Below are 22355 nucleotides of genomic sequence, written 5' to 3'. Positions count from 1 at the left end.
CCACGACCTCCTACATTTCAGGAAGCTGCTAAAGACCTATCTTTTCTGAGGTGTGTTCGTCTGGCTGTAGCATGTTGCCCCAGCACGGAGATAACCCTGACGGGGTGATTCGGGCACTATAAAATTAATAAATATCAAATTAATAATAAATATATCATTTCCCCCTCTAATAACAAACAGTGACTTGCTTCCACTACCCTCCGATCATTCCACTCCTGTTAGGGGACGTCTCTCTCAATTTCTCCCCGTCTGGAACACCATCACCTCAGACAAATGGGTTCTACAAATTATCCAATGTGGTTACTGCCTGGAACTTACGAACACTCCCCCAAACATTCTTCCAAGATCACATGCCAATGTCACAGGAACATCTCACCCTTCAAAAAAAAAAAAGGGGGCTTAATCTCTGCTAGAAAAAGGGAACAATAGAGCCAGTCCCATTACAACATCAAGGAACCGGAGTATAATCCCTGTACTTCTTAATTTCCAAAAAGGACTGATCTCTCAGGCCTATACTGGACCTGAGGAAACTCAATCTATACATTGAATCGGACCACTTTCACATGGTCACTCTACAACAAGTACTTCCACTCCTTCAACAAGGTGACTTCCTGTCCACTCTGCACTTAAAGGATGCCTATTTCCATATTTCAATACATCCTGCTCATCGCAAATACATTAGGTTTGTTGTAGCGGGACAGGATTATCAGTTCAAGGTGCTCCCATTTGGAGTAACAACTGCACCTAGAGTTTTCACCAAGTGCTTAGCAGTAGTCGCAGCTGACCTCCGAAGACAACACTTTCACGTGTTCCCATATCTGGACGACTGGCTCATAAAAGCCAGCTTGCAAAAAAGCTGTCTCACAAAACCGTGCAGTTGACATGTCCCAAGTCTTATTTGCAGCCATCCAACACACAGGTGTATCTGGGAGCCACAATAGATACGCAAAAGGCTTTGGCCTACCCCAATCCGGCCAGAATCCGCAACATGCGGACTCTGCTCTGCCACTTTCAGCCTCATCACTCATTGCCAGCTCGAGTGTTCATGCAATTATTAGGGAATATGGCGTCTTGCATACTATTAGACCCTAGCGCAAGACTTCACATGCGTCCCCTTCAAGAGTGCTTAGCACGTCATTGGAACCAGGCTCAGGATCGGTTTTCGGATCTAGTGTTGGTGGATGGCCGCACCCATCGCTCGCTGCAGAGGTGGAATACACAAAACCTTTCAAAAGGGCTGCCCTTCGTCGAACCGGTTCCACAGATAGTGCTAACAGCAGACGCATCGCTCACTGGTTGGGGAGCTCATCTCCAAACACATGCAATTCTGGGCATGTGGAGCCTACAGCAAAAGCAGCTCCACATAAACCATCTAGAGTTGCTAGCAATTTTTCTAGTGCTCAAAGCGTTTCAAGTTCATCTAGTAGGCAAAGCTGTCGTGATCCGTACAGACAACATGGCAGCAATGTACTACATACAAAAACAGGGAGGGGGGGGGGGGAAGGAAGCACTCCGGCTAGCACAGACCATCTGAAGATGGGCCATACATCACAGAATGTTTCTCCTGGCAGGACACCTTCCAGCAGTAAACTATCAGATTGCAGATCTGCTCAGTCATCAAAGGCAACAGATCCACGAATGGAAACTCCACCCTCAAGTTCTCCTCCCATTCTTTCAAATGTGGGGCTTTCCATACATAGATCTGTTCGACACAAACCTATAATGCAAAATGCCCAAACTTCGCTTCCAGACTCCGCGTCCATTGTCCCTTGTTACATGGTCCTAGGTGATCTGAATATACATCTGGACCAGACCGATAGTAAGGACACACAAGACCTGCTTGATGGTTTACAATTGGCTCTGCTTAATCAGCATGTTAGCTCTCCCACTCATCAAGCTGGACATGTTCTTGATCCTATCTGCACAAACTTTCCGATTCATGTACAGAATCCTTGTCCGGTCACCTGGTCGGATCATCTCATAACCTATTTTTCCTGGGAGGTGTCCAAGGCGGAGCCTTTGGCACACCCAAGTTATAATTCAGCCTTGGGCAGAATTGATCCCTTTGAGTTTAATTTGGTTTTGGCTGCCTCTAAACCCAGACTGGTTGGAGAGCTCGAGTACTAGGTCGCAGGGTTCTCCAACTGGCTCTCGTCTTCAGTTGCCATGGTGGCTCCCCCACGCACTATTAGACGGGCTAGAGAATCCCCATCTAAGCCCAGGTTCAACCTTTCTCTTAAAGATCTGAAGCATGACTGTAAAACCCTTGAACGGGCATGGAGGAGGAGTGACTACTGCCCAGTTGCTAAGAGCAAGCTTAGAGATGAGCAGAAGATATATTATGCTGCGATTAAGCTGGCTAAAGGGCAATTCAACTCCGCCCCGTATCGAATCTGCCAATAATAACTCCAGAGAAATCTATGCGATTGTCCAGAATTTTATGTCTCCTGTGGCCCAAGCAAGTGTGATGCCATCCTCACCCTCTTGGTGCAACACTCTCTCTGGTTATTTTAGAGATAAGATTTCGGCTATTCAATCAACCTTTATTCCTTGCAGCATCCACGTGTTGGCCTCTTTGGAGTGTCCCTCGGTTGATATGGGACACTCATTGTCAGAATTTAGGCCAGTGGATCCTCTGGAATGTTTTAAAATCCTTAAAGGTTTAAAATAAAATCAGGTTCACCTTCAGAACCTTGCCCCGCGAGGACGTTGGCAGCTGAGGTTGCCAACGTGGAACTGAATGCCATCATCAATTTCTCCCTTCAGAAAGCGGTGGTCCCTGTGGCTTGGAAGGAGGCCAAGATCCTGCCTCTCTTGAAAAAGCAGTCACTTGACCCCCTCTGTCCAGGGAACTACTGGCCCATCTCCCTCCTCCTTGCATTGGCAAAAGTATGTGAGAAGGCGGTTAATAAACAGCTTACCGATTTTGTGGAAAAGGAGGGACTTCTTCACCCAGCGCAATTCGGGTTCAGGCCGTCACACAGCACTTAAACAGTGCTGGTTGAGGTGGCAGAGGCCATATGGGACTGCCTGGACGCAGGCGGGAGGGCGGCGCTTATTTTGCTCGACCTCTCAGCCGTGTTTGACACGGTCCCGCATTCTTTGCTTCTGTCACGTCTGGCCAGGATCGGTCTGTTGGGTGCTGTGTGGGGCTGGTTCTGCTCTTTCTTGGAGGGGCGGTTTGAGCAGATCTGGATTCCACCCTGCTCCTCCTCTCCTCAGCTAGTTACAAAGGGTGTCCCGCAGGGTTCTTCCCTTAGCCCCCTCCTTTTTAATATCTATATGACTCCTCTGATATATTTAGCAGCGGAGCTGGGGGCTAAGGTGCTGGCCTATGCGGATGACACCCAGCTGCTTTTCACCTGGGCCAAAGGAGCGGATTCGGTATTCCGGGCCCAACACGGCCTGTCATCCATTTTTAAATGGATGGCAGAGGCACAGCTCAAGTGCAATGAAGAGAAATCGAATATTCTGCTTTTTCACTCACTGCCAGACTATCGGGTCTGTCATCCAGGGACAGTGTTCATCAGTTTCACTTGTACCACTGGCTTGAGTGAAATTCGAATTATTGATCATGGCCCACCGAGCGCTCCATGGGTGTGGCCCTATTTATCTGCAGAAGCGTGTTTCCTTCTATGCTCCTACTCGTTCTCTGCGTTCTTCGTCCCTTTGCCTGGCACAGGTTCCTCGTTTCAAGCATCAGAGGATAGGGGGTAATTCCTTTTCAGTTAAAGCAGCAGTTGCATGGAATGCTCGTCCTTTGGTCCTGCGTGCCATGCAGCATCTAGGCATATTTAAGAAAAAATTGAAGACCCATCTATTCATTTGAGGCCCATTGCCGCACCCTGTTTTTCGTGCCGGGACACTCACGAGTAGCCGTGCGCGTAATAAGTTTATTTAACATAACTATGCTTTTCCGCCTCTCCCACTCATTCCATTAGTGGTTCGGAAGCTCAGACAGGCATCCCTGACATTAATCCTAGTTGCTCCCACATGGGCTTGACAACCCTGGTTCACAACCCTGTTGGAGCTCTCAGTAGTTCCTCACTAAAAATTACACCTCACTCAGAGCCATGGAGAAATAAGACATCCAGATCCCAGCCATCTCAACCTTGCGATCAGGCACTTTTGAAATCTTAGAGTTTGGCTACCTTAATCTTCTGCCAGACTGTATAAATATTATCAAAGAGGCTAGACGTCCTGCCACAAGAGCATGCTATGCAGCAAAGTGGAAGCAATTTGTGATATACTGCAATAACAATCCAATAGATCCACTGGAAGCGTCAGTTCAAATCATCATTTGCTATTTACTACATCTGCAGCATTCCAATTTAGCGTACTCTTCCATACGTTTACATCTTGCTGCAATAGCTGCATACCTACTGAACAGACAACATCTGTCTCTTTTTAGAGTGCCTGTCATCAAAGCATTTATGGAGGGACTTAAAAGAATCATTCCTCCAAGACTTCCACCTGCTCCAGTGTGGAGTCTCAACATTGTCCTCACCAGGCTAATGGGTCCACCCTTTGAACCATTGCATAAATCTGAAATACAATCTCTTACTTGGAAAGTAGCTTTCCTCGTAGCTATCACATCTCTGAGGAGAGTAGGTGAGCTTCAGGCACTAGCCATAGAAAAACCATGCTTACAAATACATCAAAACAAAGTAGTTCTGCGGACCAACCCTAAATTTCTACCAAAAGTCATTGCTGCCTTTCATATGAACCAATCTGTTGAGTTGGCTGTGTTCTTCCCTGAACCAGATTCTGTGGCAGAACGTGCTTTACACACTTTAGATGTGAAAAGAGCTATTCTTTACTATATAGAAAGGACAAAAACTTTCTGCAAAACAACGATTTGTCGCTTTTGCCCCACCACATAATGGCAATCCAATATCAAAGTGAGGCATTGCAAGGTAGATAGTCAAATGCATTCAGATATGCTATGCAAAAGCAAAAAGAACTTTAACAATTCCCCCTAGAGCACACTCCACTCGCAAACTAGGAGCTTCTATGGCATTTCTAGGAAACATACCCATAGATGATATCTGCAAAGCTGCAACATGGTCTACACCTCACACATTCACAAAACACTATTGTGTATATGTGTTAGCAAGACAGCAAGCTATTGTGGGCTAAGCAGCTTTACGTACACTATTTCAAACCACTGCAACAGCTACGGGTTAGACACCGCTATGGGCGATAACTGCTTTTTAGTCTATGCACAGCATGTGGTCTACAGCTTACATGCTTCTAATGGAAAATGCTATTTATCCAGTATGCGCCTGTACTTGGCATGTAGAGCTGTAGAGTCACGTATGCCCACCAGCCTCCCCAGGTACCTATACCTGTTGCAGTTACATCTTACTTATATACATACATACATGGACATCTCTTACTAACTCCATCTTCCCCCTCTGCGGCCAAACAATCTAACAATGGAGTCGATGCCCATGCGCACTATCACCGAAAGGAGTCACCACCTACCTTGTGACTGGGAAAGACTTCTTCGAACAAAAAGTGCAAACAGCCGGACCCAACACTAGATGGCGGGCTATGCACAGCATGTGACTCTACAACTCTACATGCCAAGAACAGATGCATACTGGGTAATTAGCATTTTCCTTTTGCAGCTTGAAGCACTTCTAGATTCTCACATTACCCTTTCGCCTCCCCAATGAACAAGCATTGGCATAGCCAATAGGTCTTGCCTTTGGGACCTTATAAGTATTTAGCCATGCAGCACATTATACTGGGTGCTACAGTATCTACTGCAGCAGTCAGGTGTCAACTCCAAACACTGTTTTCAGAACAGTGCAGTAAGCGTGCCCAACAATAGAATAACTTTCACTTGATGTCTTATCGTAAGGGTGAACATTGCACAGCTCTGGTTATACAGCCAAAAGTACAAAAAATTCAAGAACTCGTATGCCCCAGAGGCCACCTACGGAACAGCCCATAGACTATCTGTAACCAGTAGTTCACGGTACCTGCCTAGGCTCAACCTAAAAGAATACTGCAGTATATAGGAAAGGATCCACTCACCACAATGTAGACGGAAGACGGGCACGACTCCTCTTAGCCTCGCTTATTCAGCTGAGCACAGTAACTTTAAAATGCATCTCTCCTTGGACCACCTAAAATGCACGAGCCAAAGACTTGGCATTTTAGGATGTGCAAGCTTTATTAGTCATCACAGTCTGCGAACACAATTGATAAAGTGAGTGCCCTCGCTCTGGACTTTCCCAACCTGCTCACACTCGCAGGCCAACAGGGTACAGCAAGCGACCTGTACATGCTTGTACTGTGCAAACCAGCTGAGCACAAAGGGCACTGGAAATGGCATGCAGCATTCAACTTAGTCATCTGTGGCAAACGAGGACACCAAGTGATGTCCAGCCTTCTGTGCCTCCATTCATGTTAACATATCAGAGCCATTGACATATGGTCCTCCGTCTTCACCCTACCCATAGTTAGCAGCAAAGCATCACAAGCATCACATTACCCTGGTCACCGTTGGCAGCAAGGCACTGCCCGTGATGTACAACCCTTGCATTTTGGGTAGGTGGACCCTGCAAGCTACAATACAACAATCACCCTGGGAACCTTGTGTAATTAGAGTGCAAGTGAAATGTACCTCTCACCCAGGCCCTTCCCAGAGCACAAATCACAGAAAAATATTTTTAAAGTACCCACCACGCCTGCCGCAGAGCTCCCTCCAAATAGGCGTGTGACAGGTGGAGCTGGAGTGCACAGAGCCCGCCCCCTCTGATGGCTCTTCGCTGGGGACATTCTGTCTGTGCGAAGAGGGCCGCAGGGGTATTGCTGTACACCAAACACTATTTTGAAGAGCATGGGGCCTTTGCCTAGGATCACCGGAAATCAATGGATCACCAGAAGCCTCATGTACACAAAGAGGTGTTGTGGTGAATAACACGAGAAAGTCTTGATGGGTGGATGAGGGGAAGGCAAAGCTCACTTTGTTTGAACGGGCTGGGGAATCGAAAGGCCATCAGCTGAGGTGAGTGTGTTTAGATGGAAATGCCTACCATCCAGTGCAGCAGACTCTGCCGAGATTAAGAAAAAAAAAACACAGAATCTAGAAAATCATAGACACAGGAAAAGAAAAGTCACATTTGAGTCTAACAAAAAGAACCTACCATGCCTGAAGTGGAGACTCCTCCAAATAGGCCTGTGTCAGGGGGAGCTTGGAGTGCATGGAGCCCTACCCCATCACTGATGGTTGTTCCCTGGGAACATCCTTTCTGTGCGAGGAGGGGCGGCAGTACGAACACTATTTTGAAAAGGTTGGGGCATTTGCTTACAATCAAGGCATGCCCCGCACACACACACAGGTGTTGTAGTGAATAAATAAACCAGCCAGGGAAAAAAGCCTTGCTTATACAGACTCATTAAAGAAACTCCACTCCACCACTTACAAAATAGGCTGACAACGTGCCTGGCTGAATTGTAGGTCCACGTCATCCTCGCCGACACAAATCATCATGTGTAAAGCCCTCGCACCACTCTTTCAAACCAAGATTACCAATGTATACCCAAACGTCATCGGTAGGTTTACCTGACCTTCACCGCCACTCTGCTATACCACTTCATTCCCGGTGAAGAGTTTCTTGGAGGTTGAGGAAGGTTTGGGGCGGGTGACTCATCACGTCTGCTAATAATTTAAATGTCAATGAGAGATAGCAACAGGACGACTGAATTGTGAGATTCTGTGGCCATGGTGTTTCTTACATAATTATAGATTTGTGCACTTATCACATCACATATTCTTTCATCTGCATAAATTCCAGTTTTTAACAAACAAAAATGTTTTTAGCTTGAACAGATCAAAAGTTACTAAAAACACTGCCACCCGTGTTGTGTGCAGTGGTAGGTCATCTTTCAGTTGTATTTGGGTGTTAGCCTGATAATAAAAAGGTGAATACTCTGCCCAGACATTGTTCTTATGGGTAAAAATGACAAGATAAATATGCTGCTAAGTGTGCTGCACAATGCCAGATAATTTGCTGTTTCTTGCCGCATAATTTAGTTCACCCTATTACATAAATCCAACCAGTTAACGGGTTTGAACTGCCTACCAGCAGAAAGTATAGGTCTTGCATGGACCTCTTCATTTCTCCCTTTCGTTTGTTCCTTAAGCATAGGTCACTTTAAAGCCACTGCCAGATGATGATCATGAAATATATTATAGTACGGAATTCGTAATAAAGAACTAGTTTCCATACAACACGCTCTCTGTATTTAGCAGTCTGAGACGTTAGCACAATTTGGCCTCCAGAAGTCAGTGTTCCTCCACTTTTGGACGATGTCGAATCATTTAGAGGAGCCGCTGAAAGAAAAACAAACAAACGGAGAGTGAGAAATGGAGAAAGAAAGAGAATGAGCTGCCCAGGAGAGAAGGAAAAAAACGAGAGGTAATGCAAACAAGTCAAGATAAAAAACAGTGAGAGTTGGAAAAACTAAATATAGGTCAAAATAAGGAAGAAAAGGGAAACTGGCAGATCGGAGATATAGCGGAAAGGAAGGGAGGAAAGGCGGCAGCCCAGCAAGTTAATGGAACAAGCATTGGCCGCTCGGCCGTGAAAGTAACGCGGCCATGAAAGTGAAAGTGATTGCGCGCTGTAAGGTTGCCCGACGAGAGTGAATGAGCCATGACGAGAGAGGAAAGTAGGATGGCGCCTGTGCGCGTAACCGCACGCTCTAGGCCACACAAAAAGCGTGTGGTGAGCTTTTTGAAGCCCATTTACTAAAAGTCTCACCAGTGCAGCGCATGCGCTGGCTCAGGTGAGACCTAAAAACTTGAGTGGATTTAGGTGAGAAAAATTATCTAAAAAATCTAAAATGGAATCTAAAATACAAGTCTCCTTACGGAGTGTTGTGGGCTTATGTTTCAAATCAATGAATCATTCAGTCTTCGACTATGTCGATGCTCACCATAGATTGAAACAAGAATTGGCACAGCCAATAGGTCCCCGCAGTGCCCGACCTCCAAGCTATTGGCGTTGCCAGTGTGAATGTCTTTTCTCCGTATTTGGTCCCCTAACCGATATTACTGTGTGTTATTGTGTTAATGTCAGTGCGAGAGCGCCCACAAGCAAAAACAAAAGAAAGCAGGAGTGCCAAGAGAAAGACTTGACAAAATAAAAAAAAAAGTTAACTTTAGAAAATAAATCTTTGCAATATTGTCTGTCCTGCTGCAATTTTGCCTGTCCTGCTGGACATGTTTTTGCCCGTCACATTCCTTCTTTTATCATGGCACAAACAGTTAAAAAGAACAAAATAGTACCTCAATCGCAATGGGAGCAGCGAACAGACACTGATTAAGTTGAATCAATCAGTGCTTGGGGTCCCTTCTTTTACAGAGGCATGCATTTTTGTAAGCAGCAACACAAATATTTTAGTGTTTATGCAATTGTTGAAAGCTGGGTTTCTGTTGCAGTAACATCCCCCGCCCCACTTTTTGCCAGACTACTGATGCACTTTGACTTGATGTGCCCTGGGTCCCTGCCAATCAAGTTCCCAGGGCCTGTGTTCTTTTCCCAAAACTGTACCTTATACTCCCAATTGGCCACGTCAGTCCCTTGTAAAAGGTACTATGGGTACCAACGGCACTGTGGCAAGGAAAGGCCACTAAGGGCTGCAGCACTCATTGTGCCACCCTTAGAGGCCCCGTACCTTTACACACACAAACTGCCATTGCAGGCTGCGTGTTTTGGTGCAGAACAAAGTGAAGTCGACATGGCACATAACCCTGTGTACCTTGCCTACAACCCACTGCCCTGGCATAGGTCAGCTACCCCTCTAGCTGGGTGCACTATACCAGTGGTGAGGGTACAGGTGCATGAGCCCTGTACCCCTACAGTGTCTAAGCCAAATCTTCGACATTGTAAGTGCAGTAATGCCCTTAAGAATATATGGTGCTGGGAGTTTGTCATTACGAACTCCACAGCACCATAATGGCTTTACTGAAAACTGGGAAGTTTGGTATCAAACTTCTCAGCACATTCAACCCACACTGATGCCAGTGTGGGATTTAATGAAAAATGCACTCAGAGGGCATCTTAGAGATGCCCCTTGAAAAATGACCTAACTTTAGTGTACTGGCTGAGTGGCTGCTCACCAGCTGCCACCACAGACATGTTTCTGGACCCCTGGGTCGAGAGCCTCCTGCTCTCGTGGTCTTGAAGAGGTGTCAAGCTTCCTTCCCCAGGATGGGCAGGGTCCACGGCGGGGAAGCAGCAAAGGCTTGCCGCCTTTGTGAGCTGATCCAGCCATTTGCTGCTCCCAGTAACTGGCACCCACCGGGCCTAACCCCCACTTTGGGAGGAAGAATCAGTGGGGAAAACCAAGATAGGAGAGGTGTGCCCACCTTTGCCAACTCCACCAATCAGGTGAAGGAGGCGAGGCATAACTCTGTCCCCCCCCATCTTGAAGGTGGGTGATAAACCTAACCAGAGAGGGGCTTATGCCCCCCCCCCCCATCCCACTGGAGGGTGACATAATAGGCGGTTTACCCACCCCAAGGATGAGACCCATTGGTCCCAACCTGCACCTACCTGAAATACCCCTACATTTTCTATTTAGGGGCAACCCCGAACCTTGCCTCCTCAGACAAAGAAGAAGGAGGAACGAAAAGCCCTGCTGAAGGAAGAAGAGGATAACACCAACTGCCTTGGCCCCAGAGGCTGCCAGGCCTTTCCCGATCTCGACCTGCTCTAGCGGAATCTCAGCGTTTCCTCGAGCCAGCATCCCCCCCGCCGGACCCAGAGGACCGGTCCTGCCTTCCCTACAGAGACTTTGTCTCCTGTGAACATTTGACTTGCACAACTACCAGATGAATCCGCAATTCTGTACCCGATGCCACGGCCCGAGGTCGAGTGGCCCAACACCATGAGGACGTCACCCAGCGTTCCTGACCTACCTCCTGACAACACCTGCAGCCTCTATCTGGAGGGTTGCCCGACCGTGACTGGAGCTGGTAAGGAAATCCGACGCCTAAAGACACCCCTGCACCCGACGCCCCACGGCCTTGGGTGGCCCAACTGACGGTGTCCAGGCAACCCCTTGCACCCCTACTTACCTCTCCAACCGGTGGTCAGCTCCAGGAAGTCTCCCTGCTCGACCCTGCAGTGTTTGTTCCGACTGGAGATCTCCCATTGAAAACAACAAGACTTCCAACATCAACCCAGCACCCTGCACCCACCCACCCCTGTTGGTGCACTTTCTGTGCTAACTTGGATCCCCGTTTGCCCGGAGCATAAACATAGGAGCTTTGCTCCCTCAATCCTGTGGCTTGCCCGAGAGCAGCCACCAACCAACGGCCCCTTAGGCTAACATAGGGCCTCGCCACTCTGCACCCGGTCGCCCTAGTGCCGCTGAGGGTGCTCTTTGAGTGCATCCTTGGCCCTGGGGGGGACCTTCTTCTAACCCGAGAAACTCTACCCTAAAGACTGATTGCTTACCTGCAAACCGATAACCTGATTTTTCTCCATGGTATTGCGTTGACTGTTTTCCTCTGAAAAAGTTTTAAGTGTTGAATTATGTTTGTATGGAAACCTAAGCAACTGTGTTTTAATTTTAAACTGTTTTACTTACCGTTATCCAGGAAATATCCCAGTGTGATAGCTAGGCATATCACACGGAGTAGAAAAAGTACTCTAAGGAGTAATCTGAAAAGTAATCACAAATATCTATAGTCTTTAAATATTTTACAAATCTATAACCAAGTCAATTTTATCTGTTACAGGTAAGTAATTTTATTTCTTGTGCAATGCCTCCAACGAGAAAAGACTCGAGACTCATGGTTGACAGATCTTTTTTCTTTTTTTTTTGAGTTGCCTTGGACTTCTGATACCTATTACTGGATAAGGTGAGAGTATAACACAGCCGTCTAATTGTTCCTCAGAAGAAAACAAATCCTTAGCTGATAAGTTTAAGATTACGATATTTTCCCCCCTTCACTTTAACTAACGAAGCACTGCAGTTTTGCCAATGAAACAAACCTGTCAACAGGATTGTAGTTCGTCAGAGCCCAGCTGTTCTTCCACCCTGAGATAAGGTTAGTGAGATTTCTGAGTGAGGCATTTTCCTCATTAATTATCCTCTCCTGGGAGGTCTTGTGCCCTCTAGGTTCTGGTGTCTAGTGTTGCGTTTTGGACAAATTATTAGCAAAAGCCTTTCACTAAATTTTCAGGTGTTTCGTTAGCTCATATATAAAGGGTTGGATGCTTCTGTGGCGCCAGCCTACCTGGTTGTTTATCTTTTACAATTGTATGATGTATCTGAAAGAGACAATTAGTTATGGATTCCTCCCCTTCGAATTACCCCCAGGCGTCAGACTGGATCCGGAGAAATTTTTCTTCAGCAGTACTCCTGCATTTCGATGGGTGGCGTCAGACAAATCTGTGTTGGTCGTTAGCGTTGTGGTCGCCGGAATGACGTAGCAGTATCTACTTAGACGACGCCATCGCACCCTGATTTCAGTTCTTTATAATTCCGTGCCATCCAGCGCAGTACCTCGAGTCACTTTTTGACTCTGGTTTTTGCAACTTTTGTCGACATCTTTTTGAGTCATTAGACTCCTGATGCACGGAGGGATGTCACGTCGGACTGCCCTCAAGGCTTGTGACTCCTGTAGCAAATTGATGTTGGTCACAGACCTGTACCTCGTGTGCCTTTGGTGCTTGGTGCGCGATCACGACCATAAGTCGTGCTCCGACTGCCGGGCCATGAACCCGAAGTCTTTGCGGGAGCTGTCCCGAAAGCTTAGTGGCATTTGTTTTTTCTATTGGCGGTAACTTCAAGGATGTTTTTTGCTCAGATTATATGTGAGGAAGATGAAATGTTTTAAATGGGTATGAAATAGACAACGTGTTATATTTTCTCTGCCCTGACCAAAGATCGCCTTTCTCTGTTGTATGTACAAATGCGTATAAGAGTAATGGTAGGTAGAAGCTGCTAGTGGTATCAAATGATTTTGCATAAGTAAGAAAAAGTTACCATTGTCCTGGAGTGACATCAGACAACGTTTGTGAGGCATGTCTTGCTTTTTGTCACTTTAATGAACGTACACTTTAAATGAATAAACCCAGGTGATATATTTATGCTCATTAGATCCGTGCTATTGCTTGCCCCCAGACAAAGAGGCTAGCATTTGTAATATTTAATCGATACTCTGCATCCTTTTTTTAAATCCATAGCAAGCTAGTGGGCTAATGGACACATTGCAAGTGTGCAAATAAAGTTCCTCCAGATGACACCGCTCAGCACGGTTTACACGATCTTTCAAACAAGCAAACAGCAATGAAACCAAATACTTGGCAGTCGCATATGGTCAGCAGTTTAAAATAAAATAGGTGGCAGAAAGCTGCTGACAGGTTGATTATTATGCAGGCAGTCAGAGTTTCCAAATTGTCAAAAGTAGAGTACATGCTCAAAATAACTCCTCTGATAAACAGTTGTGATTATTAGTGGCAAGATCACTAAAACAGGGGAGGTGTTTAAATAATGCAATGTCGGTAATCTGAAGTACTGAAAAAAAAAAAGAGGTTCCTCTTAGTCTGAGGATTCCTTGCAGCTTCCCTATGTAAACAGTTGTGCAACCACGGACTTGTGTCCAATGCACACTCTTTGTGTGAAGAGCACATAGACGCCTCTGAGGGAGCAGCTATCTGCTAGTGTTTCCCATTTGACAACTGTGCCTCCTCCCAGCAGTCACCGCATAATGGTTACCATCTGATGAAGAACCTGTAAGTGGGCAGTGTTGTTCGTCCATTTCCTCTATGGGTCATCCATTTCCTCAGAACCTTAAAATACAGTGTTTGCAAATAGTTCTCTTAATATGCTATTGAGGCCGCTGTGATAAGGGATTCTAAGGAAATGTGCACTGCAGTGCAGATTAATTGTGCATGTATTTTACAGTTGGGTGATCTTTAGGGGTAGTATAGGATAGTCTTACACCTTATGCAAGATTGGGTATATGCTATTATGTCAAATGTAATCCAGAATGAAACCGCCATCTAAAGTTTTTGCTGTTTCTACAGCCTGGATGTTTGAGTGGTTAGAGAGACTCCTTGTGCAAAGTCTTTTCACTATAAACCCATCAGAAAAGCGTACGGAAGGTTTTTTTATTGCAGTAGTATAAAATTAGGTTTTGCAGTGTGATTCTTTCTGGATTCACTATGCTGTGCATTATTCTGCCATCTTGTGGTTGGGTCCGGAATTGTAGTATTTTCTCTTTTTTTATTTTATAATCTTTTATTTTTGTGGCCCAGGTGTGCGGCGATGATTTGGTGTCCTTCGTGGCATCAGCACGCTTCCTGCAGAAGCTCCCACCTTTGTTTCGCCATCTTCAGATTCTTTTTTCCGCCGTTCAGGATCGTTACCGAAGAGTTCTAGAGTTTTGGAAGAGGAATCCAGAAAAATCGAAGACAATAGTCGAAAATCAAGTTTTCAGCGAGACCGGACTACAGGTCAGGTAACTAGAAGGATGAGGGGGTAAGTTTTGTGACCAAAACCTCGACGTTCGACGGAGAATGCGCTCGCAGGGGGCACCCTGAGCGCGGGGATGGACAAACCGCCGTTCAAGTTTTGCACCAATTGCCACCACAAGTACGCCCAGAAGGATCAACATCCAGTCTGCAACCTCTGCCTGCCACTCGACCACAGCAGCGAAGACTGCAACGCCTGCTCGGAGTTTACACCCAAGACCCTCCGAGTAAGGGAGAGGCAGAGAAGGGCAAACCACAGCATGCAGGGCCAGGTTCCACCTCCATCGCTCCGAGACTTGAGGCTCTCCAGTGGAGAGGAGGACAACATCGCCAATAGACCGGAGGACTGCACAGTCGTCAAGGTCCAAAAGAAGACATCGAAGGAGTCGTCGACCCCTAAACACTCAGGCGACACTCGAAAGGGTGAAGCAAAAGCCCCGAGCGACACTCATAGAAGTGAAGCTAAATCCTCGAAGGGATCTCTGCCGTCAAAACACTCGACGAAAGCAACAGCTACCAGGGACAATCAACCAAGCGGATCCTTTCAAAAGGACTCCCAATTAGCATAAGCCCTTCAGAAACAAAGTTCGTCGAAGGTTGCCCTCGAAAAGGACACCTCGGCGGCAAGAAAAGAAGGGCAGACATCACCGACGGCGACGGTCCCGAAGAGAAGCGCTCCAACCCTCGACGCCGAACGTGCCTCCGAGATGGAGAGGAAGAAGAGGAGGCTCGAGGCCAAAGTGGCGAGCATCCTTCAGCGGAAAAAGGACTTTGAGAAGATGAGCCAATACACCATGCCGCCGAACCACGCGGTCGAAGTCGAAAGACGACTAAGACACAGAACAGCCAAAAACGCCCGAACCAGTCAAGGAACTCTGAGACGAAGACTTCTACTTCGAGAGAGAAGGCAAAGACGACTTTCAATCCTACCGGGACTCAACGTCCTCGGAGACACAAGACCTGGAATGGCAAGCTCTCGACGCTGAATCGCCAGAAGGGGTAGACACGTACCATTCGAGACCCTCGCCGCCAGACGACATAGGGATCTAAAACATGGTCGTGCAGAAGGCTGCACAGACTTATGGAGTGAAGATGGAGGAGGAGAAGCCCAAGGCATGTTTCCTCCTGGAGACTCTACTACCTCAACAAACTAGAAGCCAATTCCTGCTCATGCTAAGTGTGCTGGATCAAGGAAGAGAGGCCTTTAAGGAGCCCGCAGTATGCAAAGCTGTGACCCCTAGAACTGAGAAGAAGTACAAACATTCTTCAAAGGACCCTGCATACATCTAGGGATCAGTGCCAGCCGACTCCATAATTGCAGCTATGGCTAGGAAGAGGGCCAATGTACCCACTAATGCCGGACCAACGTACCCACTAATGCCGGACCAACATCAGACAAGGAAAGTAGGAGGATGGGTCTCACAGGGATGAAGGTGGAGAGAAATGCGACAATACATTGGCGCATTCCAAACTCCAACGCCCTGATCAACAGGCACACATACCAGCATTGGGATGAAGTGGGGCAGCTCCTAAAGCATCTACCAGACCAGTACCAACAAAGAGCAGCTCACTTGGTAGAAGAAGGGAAGAACTTGGCAAACACATGCCTAAAATCGGCATTGGATGCTGCAGAAACATCTAGCAGGCTAATGATAGGAGTGACCGAGAGAATGCACGCATGGCTCAGAATTTCTGGATTCAAGCCAGAAGTGCAAAGCAACATAATAAATACACCTTTTAATGGAGAGCAACTGTTCGGCACGCCAGTTGACGACAAGTTGACGCAGCTCAAGAAGGACAACAAGACAGCAAGGTCCATGGGAGCATTGGAGTCCAGAGGATTGAGAAGAGGCACACCCACGAGAAGGCCAGGTGGTAGAGGAGGCAACGTGCCTAGCACATCGCACCAAACGTTCCAGCACGGCTACCAAGGTAACAACCAAGGCCAGCAGCAGCAGGGACAGCAGCACCAGAACTGGCAGAACCAGCCCCGGGGACAGTCCTTTCGAGGGCGCGGAAACGGAAGAGGACAAACACGAAGAGGAGGCTAGCAGCCCTCCACCAAGTGACTCCACCATGTAACAGGCCCCCACCCAAGCAACACCGCGAGGTGGGCGGAAGGACATAAAGAAGAACTGCAGCCGAACGTTCAATGACAATTAGTACCTCGACACTCCACACCGGTAGGGGGAAGAATAAGAGACTTCATCCAGGAATAGAGGGAGGTCACATCGGACAGATGGATACTAAACATCATACAATTCGGATACTGTATAGAGTTAGAAAAACAGCCTCCGAACAGAAAACCAAGAAGCAAGGCACACTCAGCTCTCGCTCTTGCAGCTAGAGGCGCAAGAACTGCTCTGCAAGGAGGCAATAGAGGTGGTACCAAAGGAACAAAGGGGTTTACTCAACTTACTTCCTGGTGCCAAAAGTGGACGAAACACTAAGACCTATCCTAGATCTAAGGTTCCTGAACAAATTCATAAGAACTCAATGGTTCAAGATGACTTCCCTACAAGAGGTAATACCACAAATACAACAAGGGAACTTCATGGCTACCATAGATTTAAAGGACGCATACTTACACATCCACCATCAACCAAAAACACAAGCGCCTGCTAATGTTTGTGATGAACCAAAGCCACTACCAGTTCACAGTACTGACATTCGGCCTGAAATCCGCACCAAGAGTGTTTACAAAATGCCTAGCAGCTGTCGCTGCACACCTACGAAGGCAAGGAATACACGTATACCCCCATCTCGACGACTGGCTCATAAAGGCAAGTTTGTACAGCCAAAACAAACTACACATCCAGCAGGTCATACGAACACGGACCATACTGAAGGAAACACGTCATTACTGCAAGGGGCAAGTTCTGACAGGACGGCGAGCAAACTGATCTGAATGATGGCGTCCTGCATCTACCTAGTTCCAAATATCCGGCTACACATGAGACCATTCCAGGAATGGATCCAGCAGCAATGGTTACAGGGAGTTGGGAAGATTTTGTGGTTGTCACACACGCAGTGCATCAGGAAATAGCGTGGTGGAAAAAGGAAAACATATCACAGGGGAAGCCATTCACACAACCAACTCCAACAGTGACCATCATAACGGATGCCTCCCAGCTGGGGTGGGGCGCACACATGAACAAGCTCAAGGTGAGGGGTCTATGGTCTCAGCAAGATGCGGTCAGACATCAACTACCTGGAGCTAAAAACTGTATTCCTAGCCTTAAAAGCCTTTCAGAAAGAGCTGTACGGAAACAGGGTGTTGGTCCAAACAGACAACACAACCACCATGTTCTACATCAACAAACAAGGAGGAACACAATCAGTGGCACTAGCAGGGCTAGCACAGGAAATATGGAGATGGGCCATCCCACTAAGAATAGACGTACTAGCAATACATCTCCCGGGGAAGGACAATGTGGAAGCAGACCGACTCAGCAGGCAGTCGTCGGCATCCCACGAATGGGAGCTCAACCAGCAGGAAATAGAGAAGCTTTTCCAGAAATGGGGTAGTCCTATTTGCAATACACCAGCATGCAAAATGCCAACACTTCACATCCAGACAGCCAGACCATCTGTCCCAAGGGAATGCGCTATGGATAAGTTGGTCTAAGACATTTGCATACGCTTTTCCCCCCGATACCACTGATACACAGGGTACTCAGCAAATGCAGAATCAGCAACATGGCACTAATACTAATAGCACCTCAGTGGGCCAGGCAGTCCTGGTTCTCACAGATAGTGGAAATGGCACAAGAACCAGCACACAGGTTCCCAAGAAGAAGGTACCTGTTAACAATGCAGAACGGAAGGGTGCTTCACCCAGAACCATAGTATCTCAGCCTAGCAGCATGGCTCCTGAAGACCTAGAATTTGCGCACCTAAAACTATCAGCAAGTACTATGGCAGTACTCAGGGAGGCAAGGAGGCCTACCACAAGAAAGTGCTTCATAGCAAAATGGAAAAGGTTCTCCCAATGGTACATCAAGGAGAAGCTACAATGGAAGGTCACAAGGGAATCAACAGTGCTAAAGTACTTAACGCACCTGCTACAAAGCAGATTAAGCTACACATCCCTGAGAGTGCACTTGGCTGCGGTAGTGGCCTACACAAGAGGAGAAACCGGGAAAAGTTTCTTCACCTCTCAAGTGGTGAAGAGATTCTTGGAAGGGGTGAAGAGAATCGCACCCCCAAAGAGGATGCCAGGTCCAGCATTGAACCTCAACGTAGTGCTAACTCAATTGATGAAGGCACCCTTTGAACCTATTCACAAGGCTACCCTGCACATGCTCACACTAAAGGCAGCCTTCTTAGTGGCTATCACGTCACTACGAAGAGTGAGTGAGTTGCAAGCGCTGACACTCCAAGAGCCCAACTTACAAATACACAAGGACAGGATTGTAATGAGGACGGACCCACAGTTCATGCCAAAGTTGGTGTCTCGGTTCCATATTAACCAAACAATCCAAATACCAAGTTTTTTCCAAAAACCGACCACAAGAACAGAAAGGGCTCTACACACACTAGACGCCAGAAGGACTGTAATGCACTATATAGAGAGGACAAAGGAGTGCAGGAAAACAAAACAGTTCTTTGTCTCCTTTGCCATCAATTTTCTGGGATGACCAGAGCAGCTCAAGCTCACTCATCAAGGAAGAAAAGAGCAAAGAGTCCAAGGCACACTCAGTCAAAGTACATTCAGCAATTCAGCAGAAAGTGGGGGCATACCATGCAAGAAAGATGGCACTTTCTCACAATAGTGGTATTCTCGTTTTAAACTTCTATTATTTATGCAGTCCTCCTGTCCAATTGGGCATATATCGATGACCTAAATTGCATTTTTATATTTTTTAATCTTGTACTATTTAATATATTGCTTTTATGGACGGCTAACTGCCACCGAATAAAGTTATAAATTGAATTGAATCTAGTCCAATTTTCAGTCCTGGCTTTTTAAAGTATTTAAATATCATTGCCAGGCTTCGGAGCAGACCCCACTCTCCGCCCATATTTTTTATTGGCTTTTGCCCTTGCCCTTCGTAAATGCTGGCTTCTGATTCGCACATAGGGTTCCTAGTCTCTCCTTCGTATCACCTTGTCTTAAATTGTAACCTCCCATGGCGACTGACCCTTTTATTTGGCTTGTTACAAGGTGTGCATTATAAATAGGTGCGCACTATTCAGTTTATTTCTGACTAATGGGGACAATAGCGGCTGCTTTTTGTTGCATTTGCAGCGCGCCTACACAGGACAATGGCGGGCGCTTTCGTATTGAGCGTTATGCTGCTCTAACTTTAAAGTGCCTGCCCCCTACCTCCACAGTACAATAGCGAATTAAAAAAATAAAAACTTTTAAAAAGAGCGCGGGGTCCGCTTAAGGGACGCTGCGCTTTCTTTTACTTGTTTTATTTTTTATAAACTTATAAACTTTCATGTTGAGCGCGGCGCCTGCTTTAGGGATACCGCACTCAGTTTTATTTATTTTTTAAACTTTACTAGTAAGCGCTGCTCCTGCTCCAAGGGACACCACGCTCCATATTCTTTTTTTTTTTTTGTTTTTTTTTTGTTTTGTTTTTTAACTCTACTGGTGAACCCCGCTTAATGGACACCGTGCTCTGCAATACAGTAGGTCTCGCTTTTGGCGAAGTTTGACCTTTTGGTATTGTAAATGAAAATGCCTTTTAATATTATAAAAGGCATTGCCATTTACAATGCCAATAGCTCAAAATCTTACAATTGTGAGACCTATTGCATTGTAAATGCTTGTTTGCAGTGCAGGTGGTGTTAGCTAATAAATGTCTTTCTATTCTTGTGTGATGCTGTAATTTAGGAGATGTTACTAAATGTGCATGTTCTTGAGAGGAAATTCAAAAGAGAAACTTCCAAAATACAGCTTGGTTTAGGACCACCTACAATCTTTTTTGCAGTCCCATTTACCGCAGGTATGCCTCATGAAGAAAACAGAGTCAAATCATAAGTTTAAAGAGCAAAATGAAAACAATTGGCAGTACTTAACGGGTGTAGAGGAAAGCAGTCTTTGCTGTGTGAACAGAGCTAACCACACTGATGCATGTGTCAGTCACTTGTATTGAATAAAATCAGAAAAACGTATCTGCAATACTTGCCATAGCTCATCATTGCTCCTCACTTTTGCAATTCTCCTCCTAAGTCTAGTTATAAATCAGTATTCTCTAATTCTGCATTAAGTAAGCAAGTTCAGAAAAGTGCACCACAGGTTGGAGAATTGGTTTATTTAACAAGATCACACTTTCTGCGTATAGATATTTCTAAGGGTAAAGTGGGTGAGATACGAAATGTAATAATGGGATCTTTCTACTAAAACGAACATGCCTTTATTCATCAATTTAACATCGGCTATAGTGTCTCTTTAGACTGTCTCGCAGGTGTTAACCTGAAGCGTAACTTGAAGTTAAAGAAGTATTACCTACGTTTAAAAAAACAAAAAAAAGTATTACCTCCTCCCCTCATACACACACCACAGGCACGTGAAAAAATAGTGCAGCTTTCTACATTACATTATTCAGTTAATACGATGCAGAGAATTCTCTCTTTTAATAGGTTTATTTTCCTAAATACCATTTGGCTAAATGTTTGTTCTTTTTCCTCCTTTTATTCCCCACAGCGATGTGCCGAATGGCTCTGCCTTGGCACAGGAGAACATTGGACTCCTGTCAAGCAAGACTGCTTCACTGAGCCTTTCTGAAGACACAGAGGCTGGTGGTGACAACGGTGACTCCCTAAGAACAGGAGCTGCTTCCAGTTCAAGCCTGTAGAAAGAATTTGAAAAGGGGTGAAGAAGCGCACGTTCTTAAACCCTTTCCCACGCCGCACCCCAGAATCCCCGTTTTGGAAGGGTGGAGGGGTGAAATGGTAGATTTGGGGTGGGTATGTAAGACGTGCAAGCCGCTTATTGGGAGTAGGAGAGTAAACAATATTCCCCTGTAGGGGATTGTGTCCATCCTCTCACATAGGTTAAGCATCCCAGTGGCTTAAGGAGATTTAAAAAAAACGTAATGTGCATAAGAACAAACACCACTGAAAGCAGATACCCCCTGCACATAGCTACTTTCACATTAACACGTTTTTTTAATTAAAAATACTATCTATTTAAAAAAAAGTTAAAAAACAAAGGATACGATAAAAAAATAAGCAGTATCTGCGAGCAATTCAAAATTAAATTAGTTTTTGTTCTGTGAATGAACTTTATTTTAATAACTTTGGACGCCTTGAATCTAGGGCTATAAAAAAACAAAACAGAAAAACCGGAAGATATTATATATATATACACTGTTTGATTAATTGTCTGATCTTAATGAGGTAGATTTTTTTCTCTCTCTTTTTATTTTTTTGATGTTATTACATATCCAGTGGTATATAATCCATCCATTCTCTGTAGTCCCCTCTCTTCCTCTCTGGTCTTCCCTTCTCTCTTAGCCTTGCTGAAAACACAGCGGGCTCAAGGAGGCTTTCATGAGAATTTGGGAAAAGCTGCACAGCGTCTCGCTGTTTGGGAATTTTACTGTACCCCTTCTCTTTTTCTCTTTCTTGCTGCAACTCGTCCGGACCATCTTCTCTTTCCCCGCCACTTCTGTTAGTGTGGCACTCAGGACACCTGCCAAGCTTCACATACCAAATGTGAGCTGGTCTCGGTCTATCCCCTGCTGGTAGGAGGGCGCGCAAAACTTAAGCATAAGAGCCTTGGAGGCCCTGTGGACCTCCATTCACAGAGGACACCTATTTAACGTTCAATGTTCTATACAATAAGGATACAGTTTCGTTTTAGAAAAGATAAACCTGTCCTGTCCCTGT

The 22355-nt window shown here is 46.0% G+C and overlaps 1 protein-coding gene across 13 annotated transcripts in view; it reads left to right on the top strand.

Moving 5' to 3' along the window:
* RC3H1 (ring finger and CCCH-type domains 1) overlaps window positions 1–21676 on the top strand; it is a 710644-nt gene extending 688968 nt beyond the window's left edge. For all 13 annotated transcript variants that reach the window (XM_085601577.1, XM_085601575.1, XM_085601567.1 and 10 more), the window contains one exon: window positions 21169–21676. In XM_085601577.1, the coding sequence (XP_085457703.1) occupies window positions 21169–21319 (151 nt within the window). In that variant the 3' untranslated portion in view covers window positions 21320–21676. The remainder of the gene's footprint in view (window positions 1–21168) is intronic.
* Window positions 21677–22355: the final 679 nt, after the last annotated feature.

This window comes from Triturus cristatus, chromosome 4_2 (assembly GCF_964204655.1).
Source record: "Triturus cristatus chromosome 4_2, aTriCri1.1, whole genome shotgun sequence".
NCBI classification, from domain to species: domain Eukaryota; kingdom Metazoa; phylum Chordata; class Amphibia; order Caudata; family Salamandridae; genus Triturus; species Triturus cristatus.
This window is presented reverse-complemented; position numbering and strand designations above follow the sequence as displayed.